Source organism: Pecten maximus, chromosome 3 (genome assembly GCF_902652985.1).
Source record: "Pecten maximus chromosome 3, xPecMax1.1, whole genome shotgun sequence".
NCBI lineage: Eukaryota > Metazoa > Mollusca > Bivalvia > Pectinida > Pectinidae > Pecten > Pecten maximus.
This window is the reverse complement of record NC_047017.1, coordinates 52,850,086-52,865,313: the sequence shown is the minus strand read 5'-3', so window position 1 is coordinate 52,865,313 and position 15,228 is coordinate 52,850,086. Positions and strand designations below refer to the sequence as shown.

The window sequence follows — 15,228 nt, the reverse complement described above, 5'->3', positions numbered from 1 at the left end:
TTCAGAGTGATAAATCTGATCTATAACTTATTTTGTTAAATATTTCTTAATCATGTACAAAGATAAAACTAACCTTTCTGTTTCTATATGAAAATAACAACACGCCAAAAATGCACATGTACTCTGCCATTTTGTTTAAACTTCCGGGGGCGAGCCTAATAACTACTTCCGGTACAGAATCCGGAAAGAACACAAAGTACGGAAAGAGTTAAATCCCCACCTCAAAAAGATGCTACCAGTTAAATATGAGTGATATACATTGCTTAGTTTCAGAGAAGAAGTAATTTATATCAATTTAGGCAAATTGGCCCCTTTCAGCCCTGCCCCTGAGGCCCCCTGGGAGTCAGTCCTACCATATGTACAATTTTGAATCCTCACCACATAACAATACTACCTGACAAATATGAGTGATATACTTTGCTTAGTTCATTAAGAGAAGAAGTTCTTAACATCAATTAAGCCAAATTGACCCCTTTTGTGCCCCGCCCCTCAGACTAAATACATTATACTTTTTTTGTTATAGCAGTCTTTTGACCATCATTTTTTTTATTTTTATGATAAATATGATGTTGATTTTACTGTCCGCTTTGTCGAAATTAATTAACTAATTATATGATTAAGAATATTAACTAATGAAGAACATAATAAAAGTCATAATACTAATTGCTTATTATGCCAAAAAATATATTCAGTAATAAAAGGCAATATTCTTCGGGAGGCAATTAATAAGTTAACATTTTTAATTTGATAGATCGAATTAGAAGCTCATATCTTTTGGAGGCGGGGAGAGAGTAAAGTAGAGTTAAAATTTGGTATTGTATACGACAGTCAATTCAATTCATAATCACGCTTTTGTCAAAGATGCAGCATCATGAAAACTTTTCGTATTGAATGAAAATATACAACAGCCAATAAAAACAATAAAATATTTGGTCTATTTGTTTAGAATAACAAGAGGCCCATGGGCCTTAACAGTCACATTAATTTTGAAATATTTTTGTCAATATTATATATCATAAACTTTATTATGGAAACAACAGACCCTGGTTTCATGAAACTGACAATTTTGGTTAAGCACCTTCCATCTATAAACAGTATTTACTTTTACATTATTTGCCAGTCCTAAGGAGATTTTTTGAAATTTCAGTTAATTTGACTCTTTTTGGCCATAGGGCAATAACTGTAAGTTACTGTCAAATAATACCCATTTTAGAACTGGTCTGAGATCTTATTGATATAAGGTTGCGTACAAATTTTCAACAAACTTGTTTGATATTTACTCAAGTTATCTCCTTCACAAGGTCCAATACTGTATTATTACAAAGGGCAGCAAGAGGCCCATGGGCCTTTATAGTCATCTGACCAAACTTTTCGTAATTGTGTGTTTCATTGAATATCAAATAGAACTAGAGCTGTCACCGAGGGGGTGACAAGTATACCCCCGTTTTTCCATGATTGGTTTGGATACTTTGTGAAGCTGCCTTTGTATGGTACTATAACCAAATGGAACATGTTCTATGTTTAGGTAAGAACTAAGTAAGTGAATGCACAGCCGACCAAAATTTTGCTCGTTTTTAAAGAAAAAATCTTTGCATATAGAGCTATGCTTCATAGGGTCCTCTAACTACATACAAAATCCATTGAAAACAAACAAAACAAAACGGACAAGCTAGTAACCATTTTTTACATAAAGGGGCATAACTCTGTAAAAAGGTTTTTTTCAGAAGAAGCTGGAGACACAACTTCATGCCATCCTTCAACTCTGTATAAAGTTTCAAGAAAATCCATCAAAAACTAAGTGAATGCATAGCCGGACAAAATTATGACACATTTTATATGAAAAAAGAGCAAAACTCTCTTAAAAAGGGCTAAATCGCAAAAGCACACAAGTTCATATGGTCTTCTAACTATATACCAAATTTGAGTAAAATCCATTAAGAAATGAGCGAATGCATAGCTGGAAAAATTCTGTGAGAGGCGAACGGACGGACGGATGGACGGACGGATGGACAAGGTGATTCCAGTATAACACCCCCCCCCCCCCCCCCCAACTTCGTTGCCGGGGTTGTAAAGTAGAGGCTCTATGGGGCGTAAATCGCTGATTGCCATGGATTTTTTGGTTGAGAAGTTGTCAGAAGACTTCGAGTCCTGTAATCTTAAAATGAGGTCAAGGTTATTCCCTTGAACAAAACAGGTAGCCCTTCACCCCAGCAAGTCATTTGAAGATTTTAGCATATTTGACCCCCGTGACCTTGAAAGTAGGTCAAGGTCATCCACTTGAACAAACCAGGTAGCACTTCATCCCAGCATGCTTTAAAGGCCTAATATCAAGTCCCTGGGTGTCTTGATTATTGAGAAGTTGTTTGACGATTTTAGCATATTTGACCCCAGTGACCTTGAACATATTATATAGTTGAGAAGAAGTCATTTGAATGAAAAGTTCATGCATCATGCACTACACACTGTCAGACATAAAAATGTGACGAATTAAATTGATATTTTACGGGATCTTTTCTGTGGTAGCTTTGCTTTCAGAGACTTTAGTAGGTTTCAACAAATTTATATAAATAAAACATGTGTAACAACAACGAACATAATCATTTGACATAAAATTTGCTACAGTATCAAGAAACAAAAGTTCACATACAACATTACGTGTCTGGCACTCATGCCCAGTTCCTGACCACGTATCCTCCTGGCCGCGTCTCGTGATCGCACACACGTACAATGTACCTCAATGCACCTTCCGTAATAACATTGTCACTTTAAACAAGTCTTCGCCATCTCTTCAGTTGTTGTTTTTCACCACGGAACCCTTTCACCACCGCTTCCCTCGCACGTACCATCCAAGCCCAACTGTCTTTCTTGGTTTTCTTTTTAAAGTTTATGTGTAAGGGAAGTAACTCCTGATGAATCTTATTAAGGGCGCGCACAACCAATTTCCCACACGTAAATTTATATAGGAATGTCCTTTCCTATGGCCGAGCCACACATATTTCTATACTTAAATAAGATATATATTCTAATATTTATTTTGACACACACGACGACAGATGAAGCACAATGGCTATAGGTCATCCTGACCCTTTGGGTCAGTTAATGTTAAAGTTGAATAATTATGTTTATTGAAATTGTCTGAAATCTTATCGATATAATGCTGAATACAATGTTTCATTAATCTCAGTTATTATTTACTCAAGTGATCATGTTCACAAAGAAAAGTTCAGGGAGGATGTATGAGGATGGAAAAAAGGCTATCGCAGTAGGTCACATGACCTATGGTCAGGTGTCCTAAAAATTAAAAAAATTAAGAAACAGCTGGAAAATGCAGGACACATTAAACAAATGGCATCGTGCATTGGCAGGATTGCTGGTTGTTTCAACTATAAAAGTTAAAAATTTGAAAATGACTCTGTTCCTTGTTTTTATTCTAAATCACCCTACTGTAAATATGAGTTGGATGGATTTTTTTTTTCAATTTTATTGCAGCTATGAATAGCAGTAGCTCTCTACATATCTTCTGAGATGTGCTAATGCGCAGCAGGGGATATGTAGATAGCTACCGCTATTCATAGCCACAATTCAAATATAAAAATCCATTTAATCCCTATATGTATATACCTTTGTGTTTGAATCTGTCTCTCGTTTGAAGCTTTTGACATATGAATCATCTTCTTTTGTCTCTCTTCTTCCTCTTTCTTTAGGAAAAAAAAACTCTTTAAAAAATAATGGCAGATTATGTTTTCATCACCATGTTATTTGCTGAATAAATCAAGGCAATATGACACTTACAGAATTTACAGATGTAAGAACATTATTAGATAATGTGTTATTTCAACATGTACAGATTAGATTAGAATGAAGAACTATGCTACTGGATTGCTAATGAGAATAATTAACCTTAAAATATTGCACTTCTGATTCTATAAACTCCATACTCCAATCAAAAGTTATATATCTGAATCATTATATTGTATACATATTGATTTTGTTTTTTTTCAATGATGCAAAACACTAACATTTTAGTGGCCTTCTATGATCAACATACAATGAGATACAGCATGCTTTAGACAAAGGACAAATCCTGTCCCTGTCTCTGCAGGGAGACAACACAACTAATGACCTTTTACAATATTAACTAGAACTGTCGCCAGGATGGCTGACTAATACCCCCTCAATCTACATAAGTCAATGGTGAACTGGAACTGTTAGTTAGAGGCTAACTAAGATAACCAAGTAATATAGTGACCAGTTGCCATAGCCATCATAATTTTGAAAAAAAAAAAAAGTAGCATGCACATCTACACATGGTCCTCTATATTTGTGTGAAGTTTCATTGAAATTGGCCATTTAGTTTAGGAGGAGCTGTGCGGACAAACTTAAAGTTATGGTTCTTATCAGAAAACCTGTTTATAGTGACCAGTTGCCATAGCAACAATAACTTAAAAAAAAAAAAAGTAGCATGCACATCTACACATGGTCCTCTATATTTGTTTGAAGTTTCATTGAAATCGGCCCTACGGTTTAGGAGGAGTTGTCCGGACAAACTTAAAGTTATGGTTCTTATCAGAAAACCTGTTTATAGTGACCAGTTGCCATAGTAACAATATTTTTTAAAACAAAAGTAGCATGCACATCTACACATGGTCCTCTATATTTGTGTGAAGTTTCATTGAAATTGGCCATTTAGTTTAGGAGGAGTTGTCCGGACAAACTTAAAGTTATGGTTCTTATCGGAAAACCTGTTTATAGTGACTAGTTGCCATAGCAACCATAATTTTGTGAAAAATAAAGTGGCATGCATATCTACACATGGTCTTCTATATTTGTTTGATGTTTCATTGAAATCGGCCCTTTGGTTTAGGAGGAGTTGTGCGGACAAACTTAAAGTTATGGTTCTTATCAGAAAACCTGTTTATAGTGACCAGTTGCCATAGCAACAATAATTTAAAAAAAAAAAAAAAGTGGCATGCACATCTTCACATGGTCTTCTATATTTGTTTGAAGTTTCATTGAAATCGGCCCTACGGTTTAGGAGGAGTTGTCCGGACAAACTTAAAGTTATGGTTCTTATCAGAAATCCTTTTTATAGTGACCAGTTGCCATAGCAACCATAATTTTGAGAAAAAGAAAGTGGCATGCATATCTACACATGGTCCTCTATATTTGTGTGAAGTTTCATTGAAATCGGCCCTTCGGTTTAGCAGGAGTTATGCGGACAAACTAACTGATAAGAAGTTATGGTTCTTATCAGAAAACCTGTTTACAGTGACCATTTGCCATAGCAACAATAATTTTGAAAAAAAGAAAGTGGCATGCACATCTACACATGATCATTAATATGCGTGTGAAGTGTCTTTGGAATCGGCCCAGCGGTTTAGGAGGAGTGGTCCGGACAAAATGCGTCTACAGACAGACGGACTGACGGCTGGACGGACGGACAGACAGACAACCTGATTCCAGTATACCCCCCCCCCCCCCCCCCAACTCCGTTGCGGGGGTATAATTAATTGCTTTTTACAATGTGAGATACAGCATGCTTTAGACAAAGGAGAAACCCTATCCCTGCAGGGAGACAACATAATTAGATGCTTTTTACAATATGAGAAACAGCATGCTTTAGACAAAGGAGACACGCTGTCCCTGTCCCTGCAGGGAGACAACACAATTAGTGGCCTTTTACAATGTGAGATACAGCATGCTTTAGACAAAGGAGCAACCCTGTCCCTGTCAGAAATGATAGGGCTTATCCATTTGCAAGCACAGGCTTATTTGTTGATCTATATTGTGTATAGCTCTATCATACATAAGCCTGTCAAGGTAATCATTACACCAATTATGCTACTTGGAAGACATATAGATGTATGCCAGAGGGATTGCTAATCTCTATTGATTTGATGTTTGATCTAGGCCCATAATCATGAAACCACTTTTTATGCTCAAACAAGGAATCTGTTCTCAACCAAACTTTCTTTAAACTCGTTTAAGACATCCAGCAGGCCACCTCATCCAGTCAAATTACACTAACAACAGGTGAACCAGTCACTCCACTCCCCAAAATTCTGAGCGTTTAGCAGGAGCAACTATCAGTTTTATAGATTTTTGTATGTCTCAGCCAGGAGACAGAATCCAAAGCCTTGACCTCACAAGGGTGAAGGCTCAACTAAACGTCAAATGTGAGTCAGTGTCAATGGATGAAGAAATATTTTAAGTAGAGTTATCTCCCCTATACCACAGAAGGACAACAGAAGACGTTAGCGTTTTTTCAGCGAATATCGGGTTATTTAACCGATACAGGCCATAAAAAGAGTATCAGAGAGCCAATGATGGCACTCCGCAACTAGTTCTAATCGAACTTGGAAGATACTATCTAAACGTCGCTGACAAAAGCAATTCTCTACATAGAGACCGGAACAATGTCTTCCGGTCGTACGAAGAACAATGCCGGCATCCCTAGCATCGTCGAGAAAAAAGGCTGCGGTAGGCCTTCTCGCCCAAAATCAGCCGGAAAATTGACTACAACTGCCGAGGAACAACCACAAGATGTTGCTACAAGCCAGTCAGACAATTTCCAATCCCCTATGGGTAGTGATGCAGAGGATGAAGGATGGAAATGTGTTGTCTGTGAAGTGGAGTTCACGGAGTGTGAAGCCGAACTATTTGAATGCGAGCGATGCATGTCCCAATATTGCATCCAATGCCTAGAGAAAACGGAACGGGAGTATGCGATTTTACAAGTCTCAGATTCAATGTGGTTCTGTAAAGACTGCAAAGTAAGTGTCAAGAAAGGTATACTTATCGAGAGGGAGATAGAGGGAAAATGCAAGGCTATAACTGCAGGGTTTGAATTAAGAGTTACATCACTTGAAGAGAAGATGAAAAGCAAGTGTAATCAGTAAACTGTAATGAAACTCATCAATGATGGACAACATGCTTCCTGTACTGAGAAGTACTGGATGGAGCCGAAACCGTACAGAAACGAAGGACAGGACACCCAAAATGTCCTAACAGAACTTGAGGACAGAAAAAGAAGGGAACGGAACATATTAATATTTGGAATCAAGGAGCAAACTAACAGAGAAGCAACAGAAAGAAAGAAAGCTGACGACAAGGAAGTTACAAATATCCTGTTGACATGCAAGCTACCCCAAATTATCATTAATGGGGTAACAAGAATGACAAGAATTGCGAAATTTGATAAGGAAAAGGACAATTCTAAAAACAGACCAAGACCGATTCTTGCTGCATTTAATTCAGTAAAGATAAAAAGAACTTCTTCAAAAACATCAAAGAACTTCAGAATGATGGAAGGTATAAGGAGATTTCAACAAGGAGCCGCAAAAGCTTGGCTTTATCCCCCGCGCCCCGCAGTTGGTATGAAAACCCAAATACATGTATATATCAAGCTCAAAGTAAGAGTTATTAGGGAAAAAGTAATTTTGTATTTTTGATTAAGTCTCCATGGTGAAAGAAAAAATACCGAAATTGGAAGGTCCGTAATAGCAAAAGGCACAACTAGGGCACTATAGTCTGATACATACAGAAAGTTTCAAGGAGCTGCGTTGAACGGTTATGGAGTTATAGCCCGGAAACAAAAGGAAACAGTAATTTGGTATTTTTGATTAAGTTTCCATGGTGACAGAAAAAATACAGAAAATGGAAGGTCCGCAATAGCAAAAGGTACAACTAGGGCACAAGTCTGATACATACAGAAAGTTTCAAGGAGCTGCGTTGAACGGTTATGGAGTTATAGCCCGGAAACAAAAGGAAACAGTAATTTGGTATTTTTGACTAAGTTTCCATGGTGACAGAAAAAATACCGAAAATGGAAGGTCCGCAATAGCAAAAGGCACAACTAGGGCACTAGTCTGATATATACTGAAAGTTTCAAGGAGCTGCGTTGAACGGTTATGGAGTTATAGCCCGGAAAAGAATCTCGGACGGACACACGGACGGACGCACGGACGCACGCACGGACGGACGGACAGAGCCCAATTTAATATCCCCCGCAAACGCGTTTCGCGGGGGATAATAAGCAATGACCTAACCAAACAGGAAAGGCAGAAGGAATCAGAACTTAGAGATGAAGCTAAAAGGAAAACTACTCAAGGATCGGGGGAATACACGTATCGAGTAAGAGGCCCTCCTTGGGACAGGAAAGTAAGAAGATTCAGAAAACAGGAATAAATCAGAAGGATAATGTCACCAAATTGCAAAATTCTCAACATTATTTTAGCTGTATTTACACAAATGTAGATTATCATTCAAACAAATTAGACCAGTTAAAATCAAGGATTTAAACTTGCTAGACAACACAGATATCATGGGGATTACAGAAATATATCCAAAGAATTTTAGGTATTTGCCAAACAAAGCTGAATTAAGAATTGAAGGATACAACCTTTTCATAAATGAAAACTCGGGAGATGGACAGAGAGGAGTCAGGCTGTACTTAAAGTCAGAGTATCATGGAGTAGAAGTAGACATGGGAAGCACATTTAAGGAAAGTATATGGGTTAAGATAAAACCCTCAAGAAATAATTGTTTATTGGTCGGATGCATATACAGGAGTCCAAATTCAGATGAGGAAAACACAAAGGAATTACTGAAACTGTTAGATAAGGTATCGTCAAAGAAGGAATATAGCCACTTATTAATCATGGGCGATTTTAATTTGCCGAAAATAGACTGGAATTCATGGTCACCTGGTAATGACAAACAAAGCGAAAGTTTTGTAGAATGTTTAATTAAGGGACAATTATCTTTACCAACATACAACAGATTTTACAAGAATGAGAAAAGGAAGCGAGCCAAGTATTTTAGATTTAATATTAACAAATGAAGATGAAATTATCAGAGAAATTAAGTACGACAGCCCAGTAGGAAGTAGTGACCGCTTGGTTTTGATGTTCAAATTTCATTGTAATAAAACTCCTTCTGCGAATAAAACCCATCGTCTGAATTACAACAAAGGCGACTTCAAAAGCATGAGAAATGCATGATGTCCCTATAAACTGGAATGGAATACTCAATCTTTTACAGGGATTATTGAAGCAAGTGCAAACAAATATATACCAAAGAGAAAGTCTAAATGCCACCCAGTATCTGGAAAACTTAATCCACCCCTGAATAAAGACACTTTGAAATTAATAAACAAAAAGCATAGGACATGGCAAAGACACATGGAAACAAAAAGTGAGAGCAAGTACAAAGAATATGCTAAAGCCAGAAACCAAGTAAAGTGGGAACTTAGGAAATCTAGAAGAGAAACGGAAAAGAGTATAGCGGAGGATATAAAGTAACATCCAAAACGTTTCTGGAAATACGTTAACTCAAAAAGGAAAATTAAAATAGGAATTTCAGACTTAAAGGGATTTAATGGAGATGATCAGCAGATGGCAGTAACAGACAGGGAAAAAGCCGAAGTCCTAGCCATTTTTTTCAGTAGTGATTTTACAAAGGAACCCCCCGGGGCCCTACCAGAATTTGAAAACAGGAATCCAAGCTACCCTTTTAAAGAAATTGTTTGTAATCAGAATGTCGTGGAAAAATTACTCGGGAACCTAAATGAAAACAAGTCACAGGGACCAGATAGAATGCACCCAAAACTTCTAAAAGAGATCAGAAACAATATAAGTTCACCTTTGGCAGAAATTCTTAACAAATCATTATCAGAAGGAAAACTACCCCAAGCTTGAAAAGAGGCAAACATAACCGCAATCTACAAAAAAGGATCCAAATCTGACCCGGGCAACTACAGACCTGTAAGCCTGACAAGCGTAATAGTTAAGACATTTGAAAAATTAGTGAGAGATAGCATTGTTGAACATGTGGATAAAAATAACTTTCTAAGCCCTAAACAATTTGGTTTTATATCTGAAAGGTCAACTCAACTACAATTGCTAACAGTACTGGAAAATTGGACAGAGATAATAGACAAGGGTGGGGAGCTAGATGTTATATACATGGATTTCATGAAGGCATTTGATAAAGTGCCACACCAACGTTTATTGAGGAAATTGTCAGGATATGGTGTTAGCCTTCAGGTTGTTAATTGGATAAAAGACTTCTTAAGAAATAGATACCAGCTAGTAATAGTCAACGGAGAATCCTCTAAATTGTACCCGGTAATGAGTGGTATCCCCCAGGAAAGTGTATTGGGCCCAATATTATTTGTTGTATATATCAATGATCTACCAGAAATTTAGAAATTTACCCAAAAAATACAAAAAAATCGTAGAAATGCATCCCACGAAACATCTATAGCCCAAGTTTGGTTGCTCTAGCTTTTCTAGTTTTCAGAAACAGCCTGATATGCAAGAAATCAAGATTTTTCACCAAAAGTATTTGAGCCTGAACACAAAATGTGTATTTGAGCATGAGTATGGTTTTACAAATCAGGAGATCTGTTCTTTTTTTCCAAACTAATGTGTTAAGCTATTTTTGAAATGGCCATTATAATAGGAGATAATGTCATAATTTAAGTCAAGATGGTCACTGGTAGCTATATATCAATGTTCATACTCAAGATGTCATTGTACACAACTACGACCCATAAATGAAGTTTCAAATAGTTTGTTTTCGTGAAAAAAAAATGTCATCCCATCTCATTTACAATGCATTGATTTTTTTGCACTGTATTGACTTTTGAACTGTAGGTCAAGGTTACTCTGCACTTTGCCAGATGGCTGATAAAGGTATACAGCCACTTTCAGTAGAATATCTTCAATGGTTTAAATGTTATTGCCAGATAAAGAATTATTAGAAAAAGTTGCACTTTGACCTTTGACCCTGAAATTAAGGTCAAAGTAACAATACAGTAATGTATTGCACATCATTTTTTCAAGATATATTCAAAGGTTAAGAAGGTATAGCATGGACAAAACTCACACTTAATGACCTTTGACCTTGAGGTCATGGTCACAAGGATTCCATCACATTGCACTGCACTTTGTCACATGGTGATTAAGCTAAACAGCCATTTTCATAATCAGGTAAAAAGTCATGGCCTAGAAAACAAGAGGCCCAGGGGCCTTAACGGTCATCTGACTCTAAATTAAAACCCTTATATTATTGTAGTATGTATTCTCTGTAGCAAGTATATAGTGGCACTGGTGGCCATCTTGGATTTCTGACCGACCCAATAAATAACAACACTTGGTCTGGACCATCTAAGGATAATTTCTGGTAAGTTAGAGCTGAATCCCACAGGTGGAATTTGAGAAGAAGTTTGAAATCGGCATTGTTCAGGAAAACCATGGTTGCACAATCATGTTAGAAAATGGCCACCATGGCTGCCAAGTCAATGATTTTACGAGGCCGAAATAACAACACTTTGTTGGCCCTCCTTCCTTAACATCCTCAACAATTTCCAGCTCAATGGCACCAGTGGAACTGGAGAAGAAGTTTAAAATGTGTTTTTCAAGATGGCGACCATCTTGGATTTCTGGCCGACCCGATAAATAACAACACTTGGTAAGGACCATCTCAGGATCATTTCTGGTAAGTTAGAGCTGAATCCCACTGGTGGAATTTGAGAAGAAATTTGAAATAGGTGTTGTTCAGGAAAACCATGATTGCGCAATCATGTTATAAAATGGCCACCATTGCTGCCATTTCAAAGTTTTTACGAGGCCGAAAAAATAACAACACTATGTTGGCTTGCCTGCCTCGACATCCTCACCCATTTCCAGCTCAATGGTACCAATGGAACTGGAGAAGAAGTTTAAAATGTGTTTTTCAAGCGTACAGGTGACAGTGACTACACTACTTGTCGTTGACAGGTTTGTAAACATCGGTCGACTATAAACATGACTTCTAGGCATGACATAAATGATGACGAGCTTTTAAATCTCATAGAGAACAGAGACTCAGCTAATACCAGGAATATCATCAAGGGTTCTGTGAGTTATTAAAATTTGAATTTCAGACTGGTTTTTTTGTTGTAATTTATTCACCTCAAAGGTCAGATAACAAAACAGTTGTTTTGGCCTTGGGGAAACATTTCACCTTGTCAGTACCAACACCTTGTGAAAACAGTTTTGACTGTTGATTGATGAGGCATGAAACAACAGTAAACTGTCCCCAGGATGGCTGACTAAAACCCCAGCAATCTGCATGAGTCAATGGACAACTGGAACTGTTATTTAGAGGCTAACTAAGATAACCTGTGCATGCCCCTATTTCTGAAATTCAGAATGACTGGAATATGAGTTCATATTAAAGAGAATTTAGTCATAAATGTTTTGTCGAAATCAATCCACAGGTTTTAAAAGAGTTGTCTGGACAAAAAACCTATAAATAGTGACCAATAACCATGACAACCAAAATTTTGGAATTTAAACAGCTGCATTGCATGCACATCTACACATGGTCCTTTATATTTGTGTGAAGTTTTATTGAAATTGGCCAGGCATTTTAGGAGTTGTCCGGACAAAATATTTCTACAGAAAATTTCTTTATAGTGGCTGGTTACCGTAGCAACCATAATTTTGAGGGGGGAAAACGTTGCATGCACATCTAAACATGGTTCTTTATATTTGTGTGAAGTTTCATTGAAATTGGCCAGGCATTTTAGAAAGAGATGTCTGAACAAAATTTTTTCTACAGAAAACCTGTTTAGAGTGGTCCTCTCTATTTGTTTCATTGGAATCAGCCAACTGGTTTAGGAGGAGTTGTCCGAACTAGTTCTTAGGGGCGTATAATAAACTTGAGCTGATAAAATCAGAGATTGCCACCTGCAAAGTTTGCTTACGAACAAAACAAGGACCACAGATGTAGGGTGATTTGAACCCCATCCGTTATTCTTGAGAAACAGCAGCAACAAAACTGAAGGTATAATTAATTGATTGGTCACAATCAAAAGTTTCATTAAATCTAACCACCATATAATGATCATGAAACAGAGTAAAGCTGTCTGATTTGACAGATAAGTAATTAAATGTCCTGTGTCTGACCATATATGTTTATAGTCCCTATATGTTATGTACCCAATAATGTATCCCCATATTAGACAACTAGATTATAAGGTTATCTTCAAATCTTATAATTTTGACAAAATCTTTTTTACAGAATCAAAACCCTATATCTTCACAATGAAACCAAATTTCTTTTTATTACTGTGTTAAAAAATCAGTGTCAAACACATCTCATGTAGATATCTTGTTTTGACATATAAATGATATTAACACTTTCTTACTTTGATGGCTACTGTGTTTGCCATGCCTTCTGTGTTTAGCAGGCCTCTTCTTTTCTTTGCTTTCTCTTTCATGTTTCTTTCCTCCATACTTCCTTCTCACATGTCTCTTCCTTCTGTTATGCCTCCTAACATGCCTCTTTCTATGATGCCTCCTAACATGCCTCTTCCTATGATGCCTCCTAACAGGCTTCTTCTTCCTATGATGCCTCCTAACATGCCTCTTTCTATGATGCCTCCTAACAGGCCTCTTCTTCCTATGATGCCTCCTAACATGCCTCTTTCTATGATGCCTCCTAACAGGCTTCTTCTTCCTATGATGCCTCCTAACATGCCTCTTTCTATGATGTCGTCTACCTGGCCTCCTCCTTCTATGATGTCGTCTACCTGGCCTCCTCCTTCTATGATGTCGTCTACTTGGCCTCCTCCTTCCTTTATGTCGTCTACCTGGCCTCCTCCTTCCTTTCCTTCCTTTTTGAGGTTTTTTCCAAGTTGAAGGTTTTAAGGGAACACAAATGTTCCCTCTTCTGAGTTTTCCCATTGGACACAAAATCCGAGGCTTAAGTTTTCCCTTCTGTAATTTAGATGGAGAAAAAAGAAATGAAATTTGTGTGTTGACAAAGACCATTATCACACAGGATGTTTTGCTGGTCTAAATTCTTTCTTAAACTTGTCTATGTAACTAATTAAAAAAATGACTGATTACTCTGTCATTTCTAATCAATTACGAATACTTAAAGTGCATAACAGTTAAAATTATTAGTTATTTCCGAGAACATCTTAAGAATATTTTTTCTACAATAAATAATCTGTTTCCTCCTTACTACCCTAGAGTGACTTACCTTAGCTTTCATTACTGTCTCATGTAGTCTATCTACCTTCCTCTCTGTGGCCCGATCTCTGTCCCGTAGTTTCTTTACATCAGACTTAAGTGCTTTAATAGATGTTTTCAACATTTTTGTGGACTGTGGAAAAGTTGGGGGGGAAAAACATTTAGAAAGATTACTTTATATTCAATCTACATTGCATACATCATTACAATAACATACATTATAATACCAGACTACCAAGCAGGTCTGTCCAAATCTTATCTAGGGGTGTAAAAATCACTTGCTTAAACATTTTACTATATCTTTAAGCCTTGGACAAGGGCCACAACTTTCCAAACTTGTCCAGTAAAATGAGGTATTCTGTATGTTTCTATTTAGTGGAATGTCAATAAATTAATGTGAAAGGACAGGAAAACTTAATTAAAACACATTTCAGCCAAATGCCCCAACAGGAATCGAACCTATGTCCCTGGTGTGATGATCCACATCTTTAACCTAAGAGTCATTTGCAATAATATGTCTATAAAGTGAAAACAGTATATTTTTGCCTATGTATGACCTTTAAAATTCTTTAACATCCCTGCCCATATGAGAATTGTAACAATCTGATTTCAATAAATTCTACATGAGTTAGAAAAACATTTCCATAGGGTTGATCCAATTTGAATCATTATCCCTATCTTAATAAAACAAATTCTCTTTTAATACCACTTCAAGAAAATAATTTTTTTTAATCATATGGATTTTTTTGTTATCAAATGTTCAAAAATTAATATCAGTTGATTTCTTTTCAGTGTTGCCAACCTCTGGAGATATTAAAGTGGTATATTCTCTCCAAGGGTGCCTGCTACAACATATTTACATAAAATGTTTCTGTGTACTGATATTGGGGATGACATTTTTGAGCTGCATGAGATTTTATCTCAAATTGCATGATAAATGTCTTCATGTGAGAAGGTAAGATGTTGGCAACCCTTCAGTTCCAGTCAGGCAAACATTCTGATTGCCTCCCTTTTTCCACAACAAAAGTTATGCATTGATACAACTAAAGTACATCTCGATTCCTCCATACAATTAATAGTATTTGTTGGTAGCTCTATCAAGTAAAGTCATTCTATCAAATTGGCATGCTTATAACAAGAACACTGACAAGTCAGCAAGGGCCCCCGTATTGTGGCAATATATCCCCATATAATTATCAAA

The 15,228-nt window shown here is 36.9% G+C and overlaps 1 protein-coding gene across 4 annotated transcripts in view; it reads right to left on the bottom strand.

Annotated features, from left to right (window-relative positions):
- Positions 1-15,228, bottom strand: part of LOC117324550 — a 46,092-nt gene that overhangs the window by 14,924 nt on the left and 15,940 nt on the right. For 2 of the 4 annotated variants that reach the window (XM_033880460.1, XM_033880461.1), the window contains exons 9-11: positions 14,038-14,160; positions 13,199-13,769; positions 3,622-3,716 (exon numbers count right to left, since the gene is read on the bottom strand). In XM_033880460.1, the coding sequence (XP_033736351.1) occupies positions 3,622-3,716; positions 13,199-13,769; positions 14,038-14,160 (789 nt within the window). The remainder of the gene's footprint in view (positions 1-3,621; positions 3,717-13,198; positions 13,770-14,037; positions 14,161-15,228) is intronic. The other 2 variants (XM_033880462.1, XM_033880463.1) reach the window with 1 other exon arrangement.